The sequence below is a fragment of the Oncorhynchus keta genome, chromosome 5, assembly GCF_023373465.1.
Source record: "Oncorhynchus keta strain PuntledgeMale-10-30-2019 chromosome 5, Oket_V2, whole genome shotgun sequence".
In the NCBI taxonomy this organism is placed as follows: Eukaryota; Metazoa; Chordata; class Actinopteri; order Salmoniformes; family Salmonidae; genus Oncorhynchus; species Oncorhynchus keta.
This window is the reverse complement of record NC_068425.1, coordinates 22831578-22857241: the sequence shown is the minus strand read 5'-3', so window position 1 is coordinate 22857241 and position 25664 is coordinate 22831578. Positions and strand designations below refer to the sequence as shown.

General features: G+C 40.7%; 2 protein-coding genes across 3 annotated transcripts in view; one reads left to right on the top strand and one right to left on the bottom strand.

The window, feature by feature from the left end:
* Positions 1 to 2637: 2637 nt before the first annotated feature.
* Positions 2638 to 17244, bottom strand: grap2a (GRB2 related adaptor protein 2a). The gene is made up of 9 exons (XM_052519143.1): positions 16968 to 17244; positions 10630 to 10704; positions 8697 to 8832; positions 8374 to 8465; positions 8130 to 8249; positions 5197 to 5386; positions 4749 to 4844; positions 4401 to 4517; positions 2638 to 4174 (listed from the first exon to the last, which is right to left on the bottom strand). The coding sequence occupies exons 3-9, from the start codon at positions 8772 to 8774 to the stop codon at positions 3998 to 4000; spliced, it is 870 nt and encodes a 289-aa protein (XP_052375103.1). The 5' UTR covers positions 8775 to 8832; positions 10630 to 10704; positions 16968 to 17244; the 3' UTR covers positions 2638 to 3997.
* A 5796-nt stretch (positions 17245 to 23040) lies between these two features.
* Positions 23041 to 25664, top strand: part of LOC118364675 (ras-associating and dilute domain-containing protein-like) — a 34315-nt gene continuing 31691 nt past the window's right edge. For both annotated transcript variants that reach the window (XM_052519087.1, XM_052519086.1), the window contains exons 1-3: positions 23041 to 23840; positions 24205 to 24543; positions 24808 to 25043. In XM_052519087.1, coding sequence (XP_052375047.1) covers positions 23713 to 23840; positions 24205 to 24543; positions 24808 to 25043 — 703 coding nt within the window. In that variant the 5' untranslated portion in view covers positions 23041 to 23712. The remainder of the gene's footprint in view (positions 23841 to 24204; positions 24544 to 24807; positions 25044 to 25664) is intronic.

Here is a 25664-nt window from a genome sequence, read left to right as displayed (position 1 = left end):
CGTACACAGGTGACGTTCAAGAGGTAGGGGGAGGAGTTCTAAACTGTTATAATCTGTTTCAAATGTCAAGTTTTATTGTCACGTGCACAAGAAAAGTGAAATGGCTTTCTTGCAAACTCTTTCCCAACAATGCAGTAATCGATATTAAGTAGTAGGTTTACTATAAAACAAGGAACAATAATCACAAAATAGCAAAGACGGCAGCCATACAGTACGGCGTCATCTTTGTGTGGGGTTGAGGTAATTCTTGCATGGAGAATGTGATTATTTTGAATTTCCATAAAGGCCATCCAAGAATTGAGTGGTGTCACGTAAAGCACATTGGTACTGTAGTGTATAGGCTTGTAGGTTTGACATAGAACTCAATACAGATACATTAGCCTACATGATGTTGTAATGTCTAGCCAACTAAAATGAAATGACTCAAAGCATAAACCAAAACAGTTCAATTCCAAATGTATTTATCAGACCCTGTGCTTCGGATACTTTTCTTGGATGCTCTGGTTCTGTGACATACATTTTAACAAAAGCATTTGGTCACAGGTCTGCAGTGTTGGGGAAGCTACTCTGAAAATATACAGTACCAGTCAAAAGTTTGGACACACCTACTCATTGCAGGGTTTTTATTTATTTCACTATTTTCTACATTGTAGGATAATAGTGAAGACATCAAAACTATGAAATAACACAAAGGGAATCATGTAGTAACCAAAAAAGTGTTAAAGTAATATAAATAGATTTGAGATTCTTCACATCTGGTTCCCTTTGCCTTGATGACAGGTTTGCACACTTGGCATTCTCTCAACCAGCTTCATGAGGTAGTCACCTGGAATGCATTTCACTTAACAGGCGTGCCTTGTAAAAAGTTAATTTGTGGAATTTCTTTCCTTCTCAATGTGTTTGAGCCAGTCAGTTGTGTTGTGACAAGGTAGGAGTGGTATACAGAATATAGCCTTATTTGGCAAAAGACCAAGTCCATATTATGGCATGAACAGCTCAAATAAGCAAAGAGAAATTACAGTTCATCATTACTTTGACATGAAGGTTAGTCAATCCGGAAAATGTCAAGAACATTTAACGTTTCAGAGTGAAGGAAAAGCAGCCAACAAGTGCTCAGTGTCACAACTTCCGCCGAAGTTGGTCCCTCTCCTTGTTCGGGCGGTGTTCGGCGGTCGAAGTCACCGACCTTCTAGCCAACGCTGATCCTCTTTTCATTTTCCTTTGGTTTTGTCTTGTCTTCCATCACACCTGGTTCCAATCCCATCATTACATGTTGTGTATTTTACCCTCTGTTCCCCCTCATGTCCTTGTCGGTGATTGTTTATTGTGCACGTCTGTCCTGGTGTGCGTTGGGTTATGTACCCTTTATTTTATTATTCTGTTTTCCGGTGGGTTTTGTTAATAAACTGCACCGTTGGAAACACAGTTATTTCTCTTCTGCGTCTGACTTCTCTGCCGCCAGTTCGCACCCCTTACTCTCAGCATATGTGGGAACTCCTTCAAGACTGTTGGAAAGGCATTCCAGGTGAAGCTGGTTGAGAGAATGCCAAGAGTGTGCAAAGCTGTCATCTAGGCAAAGGGTGGCTACTTTGAAGAATCTAAAATACTTTTTTTATTGCATACTAGATGATTCCATATGTGTTACTTCATAGTTTTGATGTCTTCACTAGTATTCTACAATGTAGAAAATAGTATAAAATAAAGAAAAACCCTTGAATGAGTATGTGTGTCCAAACTTTTGACTGGTACTGTAGTCTAGTTTACCAAGCCACCAATTACTTCACTCTGGAAGAAGTTAAGCTACACTAATGCTTCCCTTAAGGAAAATATAGTTTACTTAACTAAAGTTACTTTGAAACGTAGTTTACTACATCCAAACTTGTTTGTGAAAAATTATCATATGTAAATCTGAAATGTCATAGACTACAAATTACAAGACTATATTCAAATCTAGGTAGTGTTTTCAGTAGTTAATTCCTTTTTTTTGCAATGTAACGCTAAAGTAATTGGATTAGGCAAATCTGATGCTGAAAAAGGATGGAAACGATTGTCTACTTCACTCATATTTTACTTTATTTGAAATAAAAAGTAGTGTGTATTTCCAGTAGTTACTACAACGTTACATTGCATTTTTTTTAATATAACTACTGAAAACACTACCTTGATTGAATTTAGTTCAACTACCACTGAGCTACTGCAAAATGTAGTTAAATTACTAGTTGAATTACATGTAGTTCACTATTACCCAACACTGCAGGTCAGGAATATACTGTAGTTCTCAGTGTCAGATCAATAGAGTCATTTTTTGAAAATACTGTCCCAACTACAACAAAAAATACTTAAAAACATGTAATTTTGTCCTAAAAACATTTAAAATACTGAAGAATTCCTATGGAAGACTGCTTTTGAGGAGTGACAATATGGCCGACCGGTGGTTTCAAAGCATCTCATTGGCTAATACATAGCATAATATAATAATAATATATGCCATTTAGCAGACGCTTTTATCCAAAGCGACTTACAGTCATGCGTGCATACATTCTACGTATGGGTGGTCCCGGGAATCGAACCCACTACCCTGGCATTACAAGCGCCATGCTCTACCAACTGAGCTACAGAAGGACCACATCAGCAAGCCAGGGTTTATATACATCATTGTTTTAATTTAGACAGATGACAAGCATACCCAAACTGACATTGTACATTTGGTAGTTCACTAACAAGACATCATTTGCTATGGCGACCTTACAATTAAAAGCAAGCGCTACAAACAATACAAAAAGGTAGCAATACAAAAAGTGTAGTACCATACAGTAAATGTGTGGCAGCAAAGCTCCCAGTTTTCAACCTCCAATGGATATGACACTGTAGTTGGGTTGTGGAAGTTCCCTTACAAACAGGGGCGGACTTAGTGATTTGGGTGGACAACATTTTGTTATGGGTTTTATAGTAAAGCCATCATTTAACTGTAAAAAGAAATGACCTTTTAATGTGCCATTTTTGTTTAACCTGTAACCTTTATTTAACTAGGCAAGTCAGTTAACAAATTCTTATTTACAATAACGGCCTACCAAAAGGCAAAAGGCCTCCTGTGGGGGCGGTGGCTGTGATTAAAATGAACACAACAGGTCATGATGTTTCCATCTGATTGTCAAACAATCACTTCTTAAAGTAGCATCCAAACAATTTCCTTCAATTTGCAAGTGACAAACTATCTCACTGGAGATGATCCGATTATCCTAGTGAGCCAAACAACGCCCCTGTCTTTCTATATGCTTCCAATGTGTCTGGCCAAAAAGCGAATGACATGCCATGCTCTGTTTGGCCAGATTGCATCAGATACATTGTCTACACATACATGTCTTTTGCCTCAATGACAATGCCAGTATTACAAGCAGCACTTGTCTTTTGACTAAAGAAATGGATTAACTTACAACATTTTTCTGTTAAATCTTTTCTTTCCTTTTATTTTCACTGGTTGCGTTAATTGCACATTTCTCTGCCCCGCTGTGAAAGCATCTAATTGATACAGCTTAATTACAATGAATGTCAAATTTGCAATCATATCGCATGAAACAATGCACAGGAACTCTGTCAAGCTGGAATAGTCCATTATTATAAACCAGTTGTGGGGTCTCATGCAGAGACATTATTGGGGAAAAAAAGAAGATTGCTAGTATTTTATTATTATGCCCAGCTCACAAGGCACCTTGATGATCTGAGGCCTGAGGCAATTGCCTCTTCTGCCTAATGGTAAGTCCGCCTCTGCTTATAAATCAATGTCATTTAGGTATGTCATTTGTTTCATGCTGAGCACCAGCTTTAAAATAAAAAATAAATGTGTGAGCATATGTTATCAGAAATCATATGTGAACCAATTTCTTTTTAGTCCTACAGTTTGGGCTGCTGAAGTTTCTGTGTGTTGCCCGACTCTTATCATCACAGTCCATATGATTGGAGAAGCCCAAAGAGCGACTTCTCTCTCTCTAAGCTTTCCTCATAATGGTGTGGTATAGTTGGCAGGGAACAGACCACTTTTACCCCGCAATCTTCCTTTCCACCACGATGGATCAGAGTGATCCAAAATGTCAATGACATCACCTGCACGGAAGCCTAGCTCGTCCCCTTCCTCCGCTGTGAAGTCGTACACTGCTTTCACCTGTATGACTGCCCTCTGGTACACACACACACACACACACACACACACACACACACACACACACACACACACACACACACACACACACACACACACACACACACACACACACACACACACACACACACACACACACACACACACACACCTGTGTTAGGTAATAGTTGGCCATAAGAACCAGTAATTTCAGAGGACATCAAGGATGAGCCCCCATTTACTGACTACAGTAGGCTTACTGTACCTGTGGATGAGGCATGGTTTCAGATGTCCTTTGGGGGGCTGGGAGAGAGGATAGGGGGGTGTTTCTACCAGGGGTGCCTATGGTGTGAGCCCTCACCTCCATCCCAGGTCTCTTACTCTGGGGGAAGAGAGGAGAGAGGTTGAACTCAGGTCAGACTCTAACCTTTAAACCAACCTACAGTATATCTCAGAATCACAGAAAAACATTACAAACCCAATGAAATCAAATAAAAGCAATGACATGGTTTTACATGACCATGGTACATAGCAGCTTCTGAAAAACCGACATGATTCAAAAGACTGCATTGTAGGTAGTGTAGGTTTGTACTTTGGGGTGAGTGGTGTTTACCTGCTGACTGTGAGGAAGGTCTGAGGCCCTGCGGTGTGACATGGCTGCAGTAGGGGCCCCATAGCTCCTCTCCTCAGGTAGACTCCCCCTCTTCAACTGAAAACAGAAGGATGTGGACAGTCAAAATGTAGTTTTTATATCCTATTGTACAACAGCTGCTGAAACTAACAAAAACATTTGATCAGTGTTATTCCTGATAGTTGCTGGTTGAAAGTACAATCTACACAGGACCTTCTGTGTAGAGGTTTGATTTTCCATGGTGACATCACATTGGTTAATAGACCAATACCATTGGTTAATTGACCATTCTGGTGCAATAGCTCACTGATTTCAGTTCCTGTATGTGTGCTTGAGAATACAGAAAATACAGAAGAGTGGGAAGTCTAGAAAGGGAAGGAAGACTTCACTAATGAGTTGATTGAACTGAGTTAATATACGGCTGAAATACCGGTTGGGGTGCGGATGGGCTCTGGTCATCCCGACTACCGTCTCTAAGGTAGATGTCCCGTTGCTTGGAGATAGAGGTGTTCTTGTAGAAGTCCACCAGCTTGTTGAGGGAAGTGAATTTCTCTGACCACAGGAAGTAGTGGCCTTTGCTGTCCTTCATCACTTTGAAATGCTGCACGTCAAACTCATGTCTGAGGGGAAAGGTTTTATATATCAGTGAAGCATGTCACAACACAACATCTGGCCTCTTAGTCACATACAGTACAATGCAGGTTTAGGGTCAATTCCAATTCAATTCCAGTCAATTCAGGAAGTACACTGACATTCCAATTCCAATTATTTTCAATGAGGAAGATTTGGAATTTAAATTTGGTTTAGTGTCTGAATTAATTGGAATTTAAATGGAATTGACCCCAACCCTGGTTGACACTGCCTGTGACTATTTGTATATTACATTTGTGTCGATTTGTGATAAGCATGCCCCTGTGAAGAAATTCAGAATCATTGGAAGGGACAATCCCTGGGTTTCAGATAACTTGGCAGAATTCATTAGAAAGAGAAATATCTCTTGGGTTCAAGCTAGACATACAAGTGCTCCTGTTGACTGGGCCTTCTTCAGAGCGCTAAGAAACAAATACACAGGGTTGATCAGGAAGTCCAAATCAGATTACTATTTAGATGCAGTCACAGAGAACCTAAACAACCCTACCAAGTTCTGGAAGCTAATCAAATCAGTGTCAGGTTCTAACGTATCCTCTGGCCTTCCTGACCATTTAATGATGGATTCTAATGAAGTGAAGGATAAAGCCCATATTGTAGGGGTTTTAACAAGCACTTCATATCTGCTGGTTCAGTTGTTGATAATGATGGGGCCCAGGCCTCTAATGTCAGCTCTGTTACAGTCAACTATGATATAGGCCCTCATGTAAACCATTTGATCTTTGAGCCTGTTTCTTATACTGAGGTCTATAAAGCACTACAGGCAATAGACACTAAAAAGTATGCAGGTCCAGACAACTTGGACCCCTACCTCTTAAAGATAGCAGCTGGTATTATTACTGAACCTGTGGCTCACATTTTCAACTTGAGTCTCTTGACCAATTCCATACCAGGCATTTGGAAATCAGCTTATGTCCTCCCGCTGCTAAAGGGTGGAGATCCCTCAGATGCTAAAAACTATGGTCCTATCTCTAAACTCACTATCCTGGCCAAAGTCTATGAATCCCTAGTGAACTCACAGTTAAAAAACATCTTAATTGAAAATAACTTTAAATTGGGGCACAGCACCACAACTGCAACTATGGCAGTCTCAAATAACATCATTAATGCACTTGATAAAAAGCAATATTGTGCTGCTCTCTTTGTGGATTTAGCAAAAGCCTTTGATTCAGTTGACCATGAATTGTTGCTAGCTAGACTCAGAAACATTGGTCTCAGTGAATGGGCAGTAAATTGGTTTAGGAACTATCTTTCTGACAGAACACAATGTGTATATACTGACAATCACAAGTCTAGCTTTCTAGAGATTAATAGAGGTGTGCCTCAGGGTTCCATTTTAGCTCCTGTGTTCTCAATTTTTATTAACACATTTTTTTTTATTAACGATTTTGGAAATGGGATGCAACCAGCAAAGTTAAATCTATATGCAGATAATACAGTCATATATTCATGTGCTCCTTCTCTGGTTCAGGCTGTTGAAGAGCTCCAGACTGCTTTTCAGTCACTGCAGGCCTCCCTTTATGGTCTCAAACTGGTCTTGAATGTACAAAAAACTAAATTCATCACCTTTACTAGCTAGAACTCTGCCAGAGAACATTAGCATTGTCACATCTGGTGGCTTATCCATTGAATTAGTGTCATCCTACAAACACCTAGGTATTTGGTTGGATGACAAGTTGTCCTTTAAAGTTCATGAGGATAATCTTGTGAAAAAGCTTAAATTGAAATAAGGCTTGCTTTCCGCTTATGGCTAGAAAGAAGCTTGTTCAAGCCACTTTTCTCTCTGTAATTGATTATGGTGACTTGTTGTATATGCATGCAGCCTCCTCCGTCTTACAGAGACTGGACTTATCATGCATCCTTGCGCTTTATTACAAACGCCAAGTCACTCATCCACCATTGGTAGGTTGGACCTCACTTTACATGCGCAGAAAGATACATTTGTATGTGTTCATCTACAAAGCCCTTTTGGGTAAACTCCCTCTTTACCTCTGTAGTCTGGTCTCCTTCACCACCTGCAGTTACCATACCCGGTCTGCTAGGTGGTTGCTACTTAAAGTACCCAGGACATTCACAGTATTAGGCAAGTCTTCTGCCTTCTCTTCTTGTGCACCAATATCTAGATATGTTAGTGCCACTGAATGGATTTAAAATATTGATGGGAGACTCTGTTACAGAGGAGTGTAAATGCTTTTATTAGGCTGGATCATGTTGTTGTATTGTTGTATGTTTTAATTCTGTAATGTATTGAATGTTGCTGCCTTCTTGGCCAGGTCTCCCTTGAAAAAGAGACTCTGTGTCTCAATGGGCTTATCCTGGTTAAATAAAGTTTAAATAAACAATAGTAGGATGTGATGAGTTATGATTCAAACAATTTAGTTGTGTCCTGTCCTATTCCATAAATCCAAAGTCAACTGTTTCTCTGGTGCAGTACTTTCATTGTCCCCTGCTGGCTTATGTTAGATATTGCAAGGAAAAGTTGTACCAGTAATATCAAGTATAGCCTACAGAAACTGAATTCTTCCCCTGGCTCACAGACATTTCATGAGAAATGTAGGGAGATTGTGAAAATGTTCACATATTACTTTTGCAGGTTAGCATGTTACCACATTTTACAGAGTTCATGCAGTGAAAACTCTACCCCCCCCAGGTACTGTTTTGTAATCAGTGAGCTAGCTCCCTGTAATATCCTGGCCTGAGCCTACACCCACCCACCTGACAGAGATGGAGAATTCTCCAGGGGAGCTCTGACTGCCACGGATCAGGAATCCCCCCACCTCCCTAGACATCAGGAGCTCCTCAGCAGAGCTGCGGCTTGCCGTCTCCTTGAACCAGCTGGACAGAGAGAGATACAGTATACAGATGTGGCTATACTGTACTTACTGTAAGCATACAAACTCATGTTGCATATGTGTGTTCAAATACATTTTATGGATGAAAATGAGTAACTTTATTTCACCTTGGTGTTTGTCTCTCAGTGTAGTTTTGGGGCACAAAGCCTTCCTGTCCATGCAGCTCTGCCTTAAACCACTCATCTTGACTACCTAGAATCTGATTAGGGAACAGAGATATACAAAAACAACAGAGCTCACTGTTTCGGTTTAATATTACAGCAGAATACAACAGTAGAACTTTGTGTGTAGAATTTAGGAATTAGATTAGTGGAATGTGTCTTTAAAGCCAAGTCCCACACTCAGTTGTACTACTGTCATTCTTTAGTCTTACTATGGCACGCTATTCTGAATTGTAATGTGTCTCCTCCCATTCTCAGGTCATACTCACTTTCAGGATGTCTCCCTTTCGGAAGCTCAGCTCATCCTCAGCCGTAGCATTAAACTCGTACTTTCCTCTGGCTTCCATGGCGAGCGGTGGAAGGGTCAAAGAGTTGGAATAGGGATGCAAAAGGACTGCAGTCGGTCTATGGAATGAGATGAGTCAGGGAGAGTTGTGGGTTGGTAGTTTCAAAGTAAGCAAACTATACAGTGCAGTCAAGCATGTTATTTCCTGTGTTTTAGATATATTTCGACACTGACGTTGGAATAATACTGTGTATTTGTGAAAATGATGATAATGCCATTTTAATGTACGGGTTTGTGAAGACCGCCTGAAATATCCTCCTGTTTTGGTGGGATGAAGTTTTGGCAGTAAATTAGTTAATAGATCAATATGAAAGAGAGTTCCAAACTTTGTGCAGGACTGATTTCTTCATTCCGGCTGCACCCGCAGCTTTTGATACCCGCCCCCTCCCGCTTGCTCTCTGTCCGACTCCCACCCTCTACTGCAAGAACGTGTCCCGAACCCAACCGCAGTCCTGCAATGTTACTTCAGGAGTATGTGATGCAGCTCACTTGCCAGCCATGGTCCTAGCGATTGTGTGCCCTATATAGGCAATATCAAAATGAGCAAAAAATAACCTAAGAAATAAGTTAAATTGCCAGAGATTCTCACGTGGCCCATTATATTAGGTGTTACTGGGCTATCGGTGTTACTGGGCTATATTAGCCAATAGGCTAGACATAGTTTGAAGAGAGCAGAGTTGGAGAGAGAGCAGACACATTCACTTTCTCTTGAGAAAAGTTTTATAGCGTACCTTTTATGAGTGGGACCATTTTCAGACAGAGATGAAAAAAAAAAAAAAAGGTGATCTATATGTATTTCTAGGCAATGTAGACTACAGCCTAATCATATTTAGGAAGTTGATTTCATTGGAAAGATAACTGCCCCCTGCTTCTCCGCCCATGCATAGTCTATAGCTTACTATTTTAATTGAGACTACACACACACCTGATCATAGCCACAGGAAGTATGGATGCTGAGAGTGCTGCAGCACTCCCTAAAAATAATTATTATTTAAAAATGCAAATAACAATGTACTAGTCCTGTATGAAAGACCAATACAGATGTCTGTAGCATTTTCAAAAAAATATTCTCATCCCCAAAATTGTCTGTCTGATCGCCAGCTTCCACCTGCAGCATGAACAATTATAACCGCGCCTCAATGATCTCTGTCAGACCGGCAGCCCTCCACCTCTTTACCAATAACAGCTACAGTTTTCAGTTTTCTCCTCCTCACTCAGACTACTCCCAGAGAGTCCTAGCCTACTTCTTGAAAAAAATCCCAGTAAGGTACTTAATTGTTAATCAGAAATTATTTGATATTGAGATGAAAATGGCTGCATTAGACATTTAAGTCCTTAGCTCCTATAAGCTCCTATAAGGAACATAGGCCTACAAATAACTGCACACTGTTTAAACAGCTTACGGTATACTTGTATTTTAGGTCGACATTGCCAGTAACTTAACTCTGGCGGGGTAATTCTGCTAAGGTGGTGCAGTGGTGGTTTGCAAAATACAATTGTTACCAGCCTAGACTATGCTGTACATTCTGTAATCTGTGAATACTGCACCTGGGTCTGTAACAACCATTGCATGGGGAAATACATTCAGTGGGATAAAACGCAAAAAAATAATTGAAATGGAGGAGATGACATGAGAGGAGTTGTGCAAAAAGAACCCAGATTTAGTTTCAAAACCCTTTGGTTCAGTTGTATCCTTCTGAACACAAGCCTAAGTATAACTTTAGATAAATATATCCCATTCCTAGCTATGAAGTTTAGATATGGAAAATGAGAAATAAAGAAATGGGGAAACTGTAAAATCATTTAAAAATGGAAGCAAAACAGAAAAGTTGTCTGAGCCAGACACTTCCCCTTACCTTCTGTCACGAAGCTGAGGAGAGAACAATTCTTGTTTCGGTAGTTCGTAGCATTCACCATGTGTTAATGTTTACCTACGGGATACATAAACAGACATGAGCATGGAGGAACAGGCAGAAGAGCGAGTCAGAGGAGGACAAACAACATCAGGAGCTGTCCATTTCCCCTTTCAATTAAGTAAAAAAAAAAGCGGTGTAATATTTAGAGATTGAAATCTCATGATGGTAATTATCTTTGATGTTCAATTTGCTGCTCTCCCACGTGTGTGGTTGAATGGGGGTCTGCAGTGCATGCTCCAAAATCACATACATTATCCATCCCCAGAACCATAGATAAACACAAGATTACATACAATTTCATAAATCTATCCCAGCCCTACCTCTCTACCTATTCAGCCATCAGACACCGGAGGGAGACAATACCAGCGCTGTAGTATCAGCTTCTATTGCTCACCACGGCTCCAAACCTGTACCCTGATTAAAACTCCTACTCTGCAGTAAAAGACCCCTTCTGTTCCCCCTCTCTGTCTTATTCAGAGCGGATATGAGTGAGGGTAGATAGATGATAATGAGAATCATTCACAGAGCTCTACTAAGCCGGATGGAAGGCCGCATAAACAACATGAGGACAACTGAAGATGAAATTCAATTACATGTAGAAAGTTGTTTTAACTCTGTGTGTTTCTGTCAGACCCAGATGTATCTCTTTCTCTCCCTTTTTCTTTACCAGACAGGAACTATTCATAAAACCAGAGGAAACTCTCCTCTGTCTCTCTCTCTAAAGTCAACACAACATGTTCACTTATTGATAGTAATAGCTCACATATCAGTTTAATATAATTGTTTTATTTAAATGTAACCTTTATTTAACTAGGAAAGTCAGTTAAGAACAAATTATTATTTACAATGACGGCCTACTCTGGATGACGCTGGGCCAATTGTGCGCCGCCCTATGGGACTCCCAATCACCGCCATATGTGATACAGCCTGGATTCAAACCAGGTACTATAGTGACACCTCTTGCACTGAGATGCAGTGCCTCAGACCACTGTGCCACTCGGTAGCCCACATATGATAACAAGAGTATTTTTTCTTGGAGGTGTGGATGAGCAAGGAGAAGGTCAAGGGATATCACCACACATTCCATTGACATAAATTCAACAAATTTTTTAATCTAAACGATTCCCACTTCAGTTGAACCATGTGTGTACACAGAAGTGCACTCAATCTGTGTTATCTAACTCCTTCGCTCCATAAAACCATGTACCGTAAACATAGTAAAACATGCATGCAGCCAAACAGGAACTTTAGTTTTAAATCACTTGCCTCACCGAATGGCTCTAATGTTTAACTAATGAATGGAACCAATGAAGTGAACCTCCTGATTCCATTGCAGATTAGCCCTCATAAACATTATCAATATAACTCTTACTTTTGATTTTAGATAAAATATATCCCAGCAGCTTGCTGAAAAAGCATGTACATAAACTGCATACATTCAACAAATCTCAAAATACTGTCAACTACACTGACGAGAGAGATATAGTAAGGTAAGACACTACACTGACAAGAGAGATATACTATAGTAAGGTAAGACACTACACTGACGAGAGAGATATAGTAAGGTAAGACACTACACTGACGAGAGAGATATAGTAAGGTAAGACACTACACTGACGAGAGAGATATAGTAAGGTAAGACACTACACTGACGAGAGAGATATAGTAAGGTAAGACACTACACTGACGAGAGAGTTATAGTAAGGTAAGACACTACACTGACGAGAGAGATATAGTAAGTGTCATGACTGTCCTGATCAGGTCAGGTTACAGGAGACCACAACCCTACAGATTATCTCTCAACCCCAACAGAGGAAGAGAGATCTAGGGGTCTGAAGATGTGGGGGTTTTATGACCCCTCACACCCCTGGTAAATCTCAGGCCACAGACAAATTCCTTTGTCCTGTTACTATGGAGAACCAGCCTCAGAACATTAAACATGAACTAAAGGGACTTTGGAACAATGGTTTTCGTCAGCCACAAAGGTGGTCATGACGATAAATGGAATATGAAAATGTATGTCATTTTTGTTTTGTTATTAAAGGTTAATAGATGACGTTATTACGAAAACATTGTATCGTGAAGAGCTTTCCTAGTATATGTTTGATGTTTATACATTGTACTTTGTGTGGAAAATGTCCAAATCAAAGGGAATGTTTTGGTAAAGATGAAATGTTAAGTTAGTTGTCTAAAATTGGATTTGAGAAAAACCTAGACCTTGCTCGTAACTTGGTATGCCCAGAGAATTGCCCTAAAGGCGATTACACCCACTTCTGACCCAAGGGTATAAAACCTGTGAGTAAAGAATTTACAGAAGACTATGTGACCCAAGCTGCAGCCAAGGTCTAAAAAGTCAACGAACCCAGAACGCAACACAAGTTTGAAGATAAAGAAATATTTTTCTACCCAAGCTACGGATGAGTAGCTGTGTCTCAGCGGGTGAATTCAAGCCGGACCCCCTTAGCATCCAATCCCAGCGAATCGTGGTATCTAAAAGGTTTCATTCCTATGCTGTGAGCTCTGAGCTACAGAGCTGTCTGTCCTCAGAAGAACCCTTCCAGAGCAAGGTTGAGGGAACAGACTCCTAAGCCAAAAGGACACTGACATCGTGAGGATGACCAGAAAGGTGCGCCGGAGAAGTGTGTCATCGAGCAGCCTGAACGGTCCCCTGAACGGTCCACACAGAGAATCCTCTGAGGTCTTCCCCACATAATTACATCATTATATTCTGACCCATAAGAACAGCAGTTTGGGGCAAGGCTAGGGGTAGAATAGCATATCTGACAAATTCACCCAAATGTATATTTCTCTCGTGTACTTCCTTTTTCCTCTCTCTCTTTGAAATCCCCATCTTGGGTAACACGCTCCATAGTGTGTTGGCCTGTTATACTAAGTTCTAGTCAATAGCCTATAATGTGTTTTGTCTATGTGTATCTTTTATCATAATTTTAGCTTTTTGTAAATAAATATTAAACTAAGATTGGTGTGGTACGAACTCATTGGTGAGACCCGGGTCCGAACTCATTGGTGAGACCCGAGTCCGTGCAGATTCACGGACTATACGACGTTCAGAACGAGATTGTAGAGGTAACTGGCTAATTAGCGGCTGTTGTAAAATCGATATTCTGATATTCTTTGAGTTAATTTGGTAAATAGAAACTCAATAAAAACTAGTTTCCCCATGGTGCCCCAGGTTAATGAGTTAATAATTGCTTGATTCAGTTAATCACGCAATTAGAAACTTTTAATAATTCGACGAACAACAGTCGTCACATTAACTAATACAACGTCACAACATAAGGTAAGACTGATGAGAGGGATATAGTAAGATAAGACACTACACTGACCACCACAAAACCCCTTACCCCAATGAGCATAAACCACTGATAAAATCTTTGTAAAAAACACTGGTCAAATACATCCCACAAACCACTTAATCATTCTGCTGTCAGGACAATTCTGCTATTAGACAGCCGTGAACACACATACACACACACACACACACACACACACACACACACACACACACACACACACACACGCGCACACACACACACACACACACACACACACACACACACACACACACACACACACACACACACACACACACACACACACACAGACAGACAGACAGACAGACAGACAGACAGACAGACAGACAGACAGACAGACAGAACCTCCTTGTTGTCACTCTAGAGCCCTCAAACTCAACTCTGGACCTCAAAGCCAGTTCCACTGCATTTGTTTATTGTTCCCCTCTACTTATGGACGGATTTAGACCTGGGCCACCAGGTGGGTGCAATGAATTATCAGGTAGAACAGAAAACCAGCAGGCTCCGGACCTCACAGGGTCAGAGTTGAGTGCTCTAGAACAGGTATTTGTACACAGACAATGTCAAATGTGATATAGCGAAGCACCTGAGTGAGTTGGATGAGCAATTACGCAGGTACTGGATGACACAAACAACTGGATTCGTTATCCCTTTCATGCCCAGCCTCCAGTCCACTTACCGATATCTGAACAAGAGAGCCTCATCGAAATTGCAACAAGCAATCTCTCACCTATGTGAGAGTGTATTCTCAGCCCTCACTAGCATGAAAACTAAATACAGGCACAGACTGTGTGTGGAAAAGGATTTAAGACGGAACTCTCTCCAATACAACCCACCATTGCAGAGTTATGTGCATCCTTTCAAGAACACCCTTCTCACTAACCTGTGGTGAGTTATTCACAATTTTTGATTAACAAATAAGGTTGTAAGATGGTTAAATAAAGAGATAAATGATATTATTATTTGTGCTCTGGTCCTATAAGAGCTTTTTGTCACTTCCCACAAACTGGGTTGTGACAAAAACTCACACTCATTCTTATGTTAGATAAATGTATCGTATAGTGTGTGTGTGTGGCAGGCTTACGATGATGGCAAAAAACAACATTGTCGAGTGCACTGACCCTGGTGCTAGAGGGGGTACGCAGCTGGAGGTTGAATGTTTGAAGGGGTACGGGACTATAAAACGTTTGGGAACCACTGCTCAAGAGGACAGTAGCCGACTTCCCCTGGGAAGAGACAGTGCAGAGCAGAGGGGATCTACTCTAGTAACATGTCACCAGTGAGGTGGGCCAGGGGCATGTTGGCAATGTGCCAACGTCCCTAGAGCTCCCCTGGTATGGTGACCTGGGTGAAGGGGATATTTGCAGTGGTTTCAACTCTCAATGCCCACATTCATTTCAGATGGATTTTTTCTGTTCCCAACTGTTTTTTTCTTAGCACTTTTGTGCCTCTTCAACAGCCCAGTCGGTTGTTATATAGTGGGCCAATCATTCAACCATTAGTAAAAGAAATAGGATTATGATGTCTTAAACAGATATCTTTATTAAATAACGGACATTGTAGAAGTGGTAAGATCTATTACGGAGTAGCGTGCATCATTTTCTTTGTTGGAAATGTTAGAAACGGTAAGTTTTATAATTAAGGATTTACATTATGCAAAGCCTAACTATGTGAAGGCACTAAACATTTCTCTACACTTCACAAATCAGAGATTAGAGAGGAATGTGCAGAATGTGTTTTTGAGAGTAACTACGACATCCAACTACCCAGCACTGAGGAGAACAGCACTAGACAATACTGTATATACATTTATAAATATCCATCTATTCTCAATTATGGGAAATCCAAATTCAACAAGTTCTATATATTTTAGTAAACAACAATTTACCACCATGTAAAGCATTGAAAGATCCAGTGATACTGTACTGTTTGTAATCTATTTGACACACCATAGTAGCTCACACTATGTCAATTAGACTGACATGGCTAGCCTACTATGATTGAATCGAGGACCTTGTTTTAGCAAATAAACAACCCCCCCAAAAACATGAACTTATAAAGCTTGCTCAATAGTGCACCTGTCCTCTTCAGTGGCTTTCTATTTGAACTGAGTTTCATATCAAAATAAAACACATTATGAACATACTTCCTCATCACATAAATACAACTATTGTTGAACTTATTTCCTACTACTCATAAATTACCACATCACAGAGGAGAAGCTATTTGAGGAAAAAACGTTCAAACAAAAAGCTATTTCAAAATACCTTCCACATCACCATGGCATGGGCAGGGGGACTATATGTAAAGTTAGTTTTCAAATAATTTAGCAATAATGAAAATATTTCAACTGTTAGGTCAAACATAATATCCTTGTTGTTCTACATTTATAATAGCATTGCATAATATGGTAACAAGTTGTCTCATAGCCTACTTATGTGCTTCAGAACTATATTGCATATCCTCTTCACCAATGTCTGTGGACAACTGTTGGTTACTGGGGACATTTATTGATTGTATCAAATAGGTAGATAAAGTTATATATGTGGCACTTATTTCAATTGTCCGGTTAGTTGCCATAGATTCAGAATCTAAAAGATTTCAAACTAATTATAGGGATACCACTCTTGAGAGAGAGACAGTTCTCTAACCACTAAAGAGCAATGATTCACAATTCAGATGAGAGGAAGCTGACTAATTATTATAATTAATTACATTACAGAAAAAGTGGAGTGGGTATGACTGTAACAGCTGTTCATAAGATTAGAGCAGTGTCTTCAAGCCAGCATGACATTATAAGAGGTTTGGTCATTTTGGTGACATGATTTGGCTACCCATATAACAGTGGGTATATTACATTTACATTTATGGTTACATCACGTATGTAAGAATCATCTAGCTTTCTTCAAATGGGTAAACTGTATATTGCAAAATGATATTTACCTTTATCTCATGTAAAGAGCCACGCGTTGACAGTCACAAGAGGCCGGGAAATTTACGCAGCCAGACAGGGCTTTGCCAACTAGATCATAATTTCAGTCCACATTTCGCAAGGTCGCATCAAAAGGAAAACGTCATATTCGTAAAATCATAAAGGTTAAATAAAACAAATCCGTTAAAGACTGTTTACTTCCGCGTCCTTTCATTGAAGTATAACAAAGCTGAGACTTTCGAGTTCCCTCCCCAACACGCACAATAGCTGAGTGTCCCACCGCGGAGATGAACCAGTTACTTGCGCTTGGTTAGTGACCGCCTCTTTTCAAAATGAACTTTTGGACTTTACCTCAAAAATGCCGATGAATAGAACAGATAATTTTCATAATGTGACAATAAATAATAAAGGCTTATGCACTTGGTTAGATTACCACCCCTTTTCAAAAGGAACTTTTGTACTTTACCACAAACATTCTGAGGCACTGCATCTCAGTGCAAGAGGCGTCCCTGCAGTCCCTGGTTCGAATCCAGGCTGTATCACATCCGGCCGTGATTGGGAAGTCCCATGAGGCGCACAATTGGCCCAGCGTCGTCCGGGTTTGGCCGGGGTAGGCCGTCATTGTAAATAAGAATTTGTTCTTAACTGACTTGCCTAGTTAAATAAAGATTACATAAAATAAAAATACATTTAAATAAATAATGTGACAATATGTAATAAAGGCTTATTGCATGAGGTGAAACATTATGATTTACACACGCAAACACACACACAGTATAGACTTTATTCCTGTGATCTTCAATGTGTCTTTCAGATCGGCAAATTAATACTCCTTGGCATCATCTTGAACATGTCCAAATATGTCACATTCTTTCGGATAGCATGCATGAAGATCTCATTGGAAATGGGCTTCCCACGATAAAACACTGACACTCCTCAAACAAACTAAACTGAAGTTATCGAGCTCTATTTCAGTAACCTACTGTCTTTCTATGACAGATCGTATAGGCTAATTCTGGTCTATATCACAACATATCAATGTAGGCTTTCAAACCAATATAAGTTATATAATTCAGCCTGCATTATACAGTTAATGGAAACAGATGGCTTTGGAATTTGGTTATATAAAGTTATCTACAGTCCTCATATTTCTCTTTAGAAAAATGCATGTTTGGTGTGGGTTTTTTGGCTATACATTCATAACACATGCTGCTGACCATCATTATATAGAGCAAGCAGGGAGTTTACTCCATGCAAAGAGGCTGAGGGATAGATAGTGTAGCTCTGCCAAAGGTGGCAGGTGGTACCTTAATTGGGGAGGATGGACTCTCTATAATGGCTGGAACGGAATAAATGGAATGGTATAAAACACATGCTTTCTGTCCTCCACTTAGCAGCCTCTTGTGCAAGCCTTCACATGTTGCTAACTAAAGCTGCAGTCTGTGACAGGAAGTCAAACCCATAGAGATTACAGCGTGGTTTTCCTCTCTTTTTTCTAGTTAAATATTATTTCTTGCTGACTCTAAAGCTTGGTCCACTTAAAGTTCTAGATGTAAATGACAAGTTATTTTTCACAGAGTAGAAATGACTATTCAAACTCCTCTTTTATTTTTTCACACCAGTTGTAGTAAAGTTGTAATAAAGATCACCAGATTAAGTCAGCATAGTTGGCAATGAAATTCCACATAATATTGTTCAACTGTGACAGCAGCAGAGGAAGGAATGTGAATGGACAGCAGAGTAAACATGAAATTCAGTTGACATGGGGAAGTAATGTGTAAGCCCCCAGGGTTTAGTCTATAGCTGCACCTGCAGGCCCTCAGTTTAGCACGATTCAACCCTCAGAACTAGAGTAGCAACAGGGGGAAAGTTTTGGACCAAGTAGTATAGATGATCTTTCTCTTTCAAACATCTGGCTTGTACTGTAAGTTTATGATAAACTGCACAACCTCTTTCTATAGTGACTATGGTGTATTGCACTGGAAGTGTGAAAATCTATAGTGACAGCCTTCCATTTAACTGTAGTTAACAATTTACAATTTGCAATGTTACAGTGCTTACTACAGCACCTAGTACAATGTCAACACAACATAATGAAGTGATAAATAGAAAGAGGTGTGTCAGCATAATTTATTGCTAGGCAGGCAGGGTATAAAAGTCCTATTGTAATCTGACATATTTCTATTCACTTTTGCTAATGTTAAGAATATAATCAAATGTGAAACAATACTCAACAACACAAATAGTTAATAAAAATAAACAACATAATCAAGGATTTAGTGCATATCAATGTCCTTCCAATTAATGGATTTGATGAAAACATCCAGCTGAACAAAACATGTAGGCCCACAGTATGTTTATGGAGAAGGGAATACTCTCCCATTTATTTACAGAGCTTTTGGTTTATATAATATAATAATAATAATATATGCCATTTAGCAGACGCTTTTATCCAAAGCGACTTACAGTCATGTGTGCATACATTCTACGTATGGGTGGTCCCGGGAATCGAACCCACTACCCTGGCGTTACAAGCGCCATGCTCTACCAACTGAGCTACAGAAGGACCACTATATTTAAGCAATAAGGCCCGAGGGGGTGTTGTATGTGGCCAATATACCACGGCTAAGGGTAGTTCTTAAGCACGACGCTATGCAGAGTGCCTGGATACAGCCCTTAGCTATGGTATATTGGCCATATACCACAAATCCCAGAGGTGCCTTAATGCTATTATAAACTGGTTACCAATGTAATTAGAGCAGTAAAAATAAATGTTTTGCCATACCCGTGAAATACCACGGTTGTCAGCCAATCAGCATTCAGGGCTCGAACTACCCAGTTTATAATGCATTTTTTATCACTCTGCAGTAACAACATAATTACACTATGGTCCCTGCAGATTCGTCCAAAGCTTCTATGATGGGCAATATATCCATTATATGGGAAATGTAATATTTTCTTTAAAAAATGTTTGTTTGTACTGATAACACATATTCTTACTTGAACAAAATCTACAGCATTCTACGGAAATGCCAAAATCATTTTATGAAACGGGAACAAAAAGGGAACAAAAAAGGGAACAAAAAATAATTTAAAATACCAGCAACTTTACATGAATGCTTAGATAGAATGCTTAGTGCTTAGTGCTTAGTGCTTAGTGCTTAGTGCTTAGTGCTTAGTGCTTAGTGCTTAGATAGAATGCTTAGTGCTTAGTGCTTAGTGCTTAGTGCTTAGATAGAATGCTTAGTGCTTAGTGCTTAGTGCTTAGTGCTTAGTGCTTAGTGCTTAGTGCTTAGATAGAATGCTTAGTGCTTAGTGCTTAGTGCTTAGTGCTTAGATAGAATGCTTAGTGCTTAGTGCTTAGTGCTTAGTGCTTAGTGCTTAGTGCTTAGTGCTTAGTGCTTAGTGCTTAGTGCTTAGTGCTTAGTGCTTAGATAGAATGCTTAGTGCTTAGTGCTTAGTGCTTAGTGCTTAGTGCTTAGTGCTTAGTGCTTAGATAGAATGCTTAGTGCTTAGTGCTTAGTGCTTAGTGCTTAGTGCTTAGTGCTTAGTGCTTAGTGCTTAGATAGAATGCTTAGTGCTTAGTGCTTAGTGCTTAGTGCTTAATGCTTAGTGCTTAGATAGAATGCTTAGTGCTTAGTGCTTAGTGCTTAGTGCTTAGTGCTTAGTGCTTAGTGCTTAGTGCTTAGTGCTTAGTGCTTAGATAGAATGCTTAGTGCTTAGTGCTTAGTGCTTAGTGCTTAGTGCTTAGTGCTTAGTGCTTAGATAGAATGCTTAGTGCTTAGTGCTTAGTGCTTAGTGCTTAGATAGAATGCTTAGTGCTTAGTGCTTAGTGCTTAGTGCTTAGTGCTTAGTGCTTAGTGCTTAGTGCTTAGTGCTTAGTGCTTAGTGCTTAGTGCTTAGATAGAATGCTTAGTGCTTAGTGCTTAGTGCTTAGTGCTTAGATAGAATGCTTAGTGCTTAGTGCTTAGTGCTTAGTGCTTAGTGCTTAGTGCTTAGTGCTTAGATAGAATGCTTAGTGCTTAGTGCTTAGTGCTTAGTGCTTAGATAGAATGCTTAGTGCTTAGTGCTTAGTGCTTAGTGCTTAGATAGAATGCTTAGTGCTTAGTGCTTAGTGCTTAGTGCTTAGATAGAATGCTTAGTGCTTAGTGCTTAGTGCTTAGTGCTTAGATAGAATGCTTAGTGCTTAGTGCTTAGTGCTTAGTGCTTAGCGCTTAGTGCTTAGTGTTTAGTGCTTAGTGCTTAGTGCTTAGTGCTTAGTGCTTAGCGCTTAGTGCTTAGTGTTTAGTGCTTAGTGCTTAGTGCTTAGTGCTTAGTGCTTAGCGCTTAATGCTTAGTGCTTAGTGCTTAGTGCTTAGTGCTTAGTGCTTAGCGCTTAGTGCTTAGTGTTTAGTGCTTAGTGCTTAGTGTTTAGTGCTTAGTGCTTAGTGCTTAGTGCTTAGTGCTTAGTGCTTAGTGTTTAGTGCTTAGTGCTTAGTGCTTAGTGCTTAGTGTTTAGTGCTTAGTGTTTAGTGCTTAGTGTTTAGTGCTTAGTGTTTAGTGCTTAGTGCTTAGTGCTTAGTGCTTAGTGCTTAGTGCTTAGTGTTTAGTGCTTAGTGCTTAGTGATTAGTGCTTAGTGTTTAGTGCTTAGTGCTTAGTGCTTAGTGCTTAGTGCTTAGTGTTTAGTGCTTAGTGCTTAGTGCTTAGTGTTTAGTGCTTAGTGTTTAGTGCTTAGTGCTTAGTGCTTAGTGTTTAGTGTTTAGTGCTTAGTGCTTAGTGTTTAGTGCTTAGTGCTTAGTGCTTAGTGTTTAGTGCTTAGTGCTTAGTGTTTAGTGCTTAGTGTTTAGTGCTTAGTGCTTAGTGTTTAGTGCTTAGTGCTTAGTGCTTAGTGTTTAGTGCTTAGTGCTTAGTGTTTAGTGCTTAGTGCTTAGTGCTTAGTGCTTAGTGTTTAGTGCTTAGTTCTTAGTGTTTAGTGCTTAGTGTTTAGTGCTTAGTGTTTAGTGCTTAGTGCTTAGTGCTTAGTGTTTAGTGTTTAGTGCTTAGTGCTTAGTGTTTAGTGTTTAGTGCTTAGTGTTTAGTGCTTAGTGTTTAGTGCTTAGTGCTTAGTGCTTAGTGTTTAGTGTTTAGTGCTTAGTGTTTAATGCTTAGTGTTTAGTGCTTAGTGCTTAGCTAGAATGCTTAGTGTTTTTTTTGTATCTTTACTTTTACTCAATAATGACATTTGGGTACTCTTTCCATCACTGAATACTTTACATGAGTGGTTCTTACAAGGAGGAAGATTTCATTGGGATTTTGCAATAGACTCAACACTGTTTGGCCTGAATCCCCAGCCTAACTATGTCAGCAAACCAGCCACACCTCATCTACAGATGCAGGTTCCACACTCACTCACATCCGTTTGTGACCAACCAGCGGCGTATTGAGTGTGTGTGTATGTGTGTGTGTGTGTGTGCACGCGTGCACGTGCATGTGTGATTGTGTGGGTGTGACACCAGTGTCAGACACTTTCTGGTCATGAAATTATTTTAGCCACTAGATGGGGCCCTTAGCATAGAGCAAGAATGCTGAGTTGATCATCTGAGTTGATGCGGTACATGTACGGCAGAGGAGGCTGGTGGGATGAGCTATAGGAGGACAGGGTCATTGTACTGGCTGGAATGGAATATATGTAACAGGTAAAACATGTGGTTTACATATGTTTGATGTGTTTGATACTTTCCATATGGGTGCGCCCATCCAGAAAGATAGATGACTCCTCATGGATATAACCCATTTTAACATGGACATTGCCATTGAGGGCTTCCACCATTTTAAAGTAGTCAACTGGGTAGGAATTCCTATGAATTGGGAGGAATCAGCCAATGAAGAAGAAGAAGACAATGTACTACTTTAAAATGGAGCCTCAATTGAGCTGCCGATGCTGTCCCAGACGTTATAATGGCACAGATACAAAGATGTGTCCTAGAGCTAGCTCTATTCGTGCTCTATTCGTGCTCCTTTACTCAGTTCATCGCATTTTCAAATCCCTCCCCACAACTCTCCCCATGAGCGAAATGAGCAATGACGTCAGGGTAGTAACTCCAGCACCACTTTTCAAACAGGTTGCATTCTACCAGACAACCAGTGTTGGGCACTGAACTGTTGAATGCGCCTAACGGGATAAGGAGAGATGGCATGGAGCAGACAGGTCAAGAATCGCAGGGTGCTTCGAATAACACATAATCTAGTTAATAAGTATCTGAAATTGATCATTTATTAGAAGTAATTCACATTGGATGTATTTATTTATTTTTAGAAGATACATTTTTTTTAAACTAGCGCTCGTGTAGCTGTCCCGAACGTGGATACATTGTATCTGATTCTGACCAACTAACAACTTCTGTCCATGAAAATAATTTAGCAACAATTGTATCGAACGGATTACAGTCGTATTTTGTGTTTCCTGATATTGTTGAGTTGGAAATTCGGAATATAACTGTAATTTGAAAGCGAGTGTATTTTGGAAGATGCCTGATATCTAATGCCACTGGACGAGAATAACTTTTCTCCACGTCGTGCTTCTTTACGAAAACTTGTCTGAGTTAGTTTACAAACTGCCTGAACTGACAAATTCCTAGTTGGTTTCATCACCACGAGAAAGTGTGGATTCCAGTGTCAAATACCACAACGGACTGAGTATATTTGTCACAAATAGTTTATTTTGAGAATAGTGCCTTACCGTGCTTTCTAGGGAGCACTTTGACCTATAATATAGCCTACATCTGAACAAAGTCGTGATGATTTCGGAGGAACGGAGTAGTCATGTATCCAAGCAAGCCCTCAACTTCCCAGTGGGCCTATTGATCCGCTCGCCGAAGAAGAGCCTGGCAAAGCTGGGGAGGAATCCAAGCAATGGATCCCTGCGGTAAGTCATTATTTATATCCAGTGTGTCTACTTTGCAGAATAGGATTTCAGTTTTGTTTCATGCCGCTGCCTGGGATTTTGTATATTCAAATGGAGGTATGGCCTTCAATAGACATATAATTTATTTGTAGAGGTGCTCGAAATACTGTCCTCTTATTAATTACCCATTAATTTTGTGCCCCCTTTTGAACTCTCACTTTCATTTACACATGCCATGCTCTCTCTATTTCACGCTGTTGCTATCTATGTCTCTGTCTCTTATTTTCTCTCTCTCTCTCTCTCTCTCTCTCTCTCTCTCTCTCTCTCTCTCTCTCTCTCTCTCTCTCTGTCTCTCCATCTACCCATCCATTTCTCCCTCTCTCAGGTCCAACACCTCGGATGGCACCACCCATTCAGCAGAGAGTACAGGCGTGAGGCAGCCAGCCAAGAACAAAATCCGCCGCCACAACAACAGACTGTCGAAGGTGTTCGACCGGAGCCCCCTCCTGCGGGGCGACAGTGGACAGGGGCATGTCCCAGGTGGCAGGAGCATGGCGGGGGACCTGCAGGCTGCAGATGACCCTGCTGAGCTGTCCAGTCAGATGTCTGCCCCAGGTATCCTAAGGATCTTTGGCAGCGACATCTGCCAGGGAACCAACTACAAGAGTGTGCTGGCCACGACTCTCTCCAGTGCCAAGGAACTTATCAAAGAGGCCCTGGAGAGGTGAGGGGTTAGGGATGCCCACTGGCATAATGTGATTTGTTAGCATTAGCTTTAGTGCTAACAGGCAAGCAGAAAGGGAACATTCCTCAAGGCTGAATGGCATGGACTGCAATACTGCTCATCCTAATATGGTGTGAACCATTGCAAATCACTTAAAGCTGGTGATATGGATATTTTACCCAAATGATCTCAAAGCTGTTTTATTTCAGGAGGAATTAGATCTTATCATGGTATTCTGACTGAACCTCTTTTATTGTTGCTTAGATACTGTCTGGAGAGAGAGGATCCCAGTCGATATGTGCTGTGCGACGTGATTGGCCAGACCGGAGCAGACCACCAATGGAAGACAGAGTGCTTTCGGGTCGTGGGTGACCACGAGAAGCCCCTCATGCTGCAGTCGCTATGGAAACCCAAAGAAGGTTTCTCCAGACGCTTTGAGATCCAGAAGAGAGTGAGCGTAGAGGAACACACTGCTAAAGAGACCGACACCGTCACTGCAGGTACGTCAACCACACAGGTGCAGCTCAGTGACCCCACTAACAACAACCTAAAGCCCAGGTCATCATTCTGTCTCTGTTGGGGTGGCATTGGATCTCCTATCTCTGTCACTAACTGTAGGGTAATAGAATCCATTGTCCAGCTTATCATGAGACAGAGCAGGGGAGATGGCAGGCAAGTGAGAGGTCAGAGAAAAACAAAAGCTGCAGTGAGGGGTAGACAAGTTCAGAGTGTCCCCTCTCTCTTATCTGGGATTGACGACAGGGTCCCAACAGGTCCCTCTGAAGCCCCCAGGGCAGGGAACTGGCTGTGGCTGGATCAGCTTTTTCCACTGGGACCTGAATGTGTCTACCACTCCACATGTTATTCTTTCCATCAGATCTTGCTTCCTGCACACTGGACACTGTGTGGTCTTGTTGACTTTGGCGTGCGTTTGTTGTGATTTTCAGTTTTAATCAAACCCCACAACCCCACATCACCCTCCACTCTCTTTGCTCCACTCTGATTGGGGGAAGCTGGGGGAAGTTGCCCCCTCTGCATGCCTGACCAGCCCCCCTGACACAGTGTGGCAGAACAATGTGGAAGAACGCCCACTTCCACAGCTGATAAGGCCTGGGAGCAGG

What these genes read in the sequence shown, in the direction of transcription:
- grap2a (XM_052519143.1), bottom strand. Translation starts at nt 8,774, where the DNA reads ATGGAAGCCAGAGGAAAGTACGAGTTTAATGCTACGGCTGAGGATGAG. An exon ending in GAAAGGGAGACATCCTGAAA is followed by an intron (nt 8,466 to 8,696) that starts GTGAGTATGACC and finishes TTCCCTAATCAG; the next exon opens with ATTCTAGGTAGTCAAGATGA. An exon ending in GCCCATCCGCACCCCAACCG is followed by an intron (nt 4,845 to 5,196) that starts GTATTTCAGCCG and finishes TTCTGTTTTCAG; the next exon opens with TTGAAGAGGGGGAGTCTACC.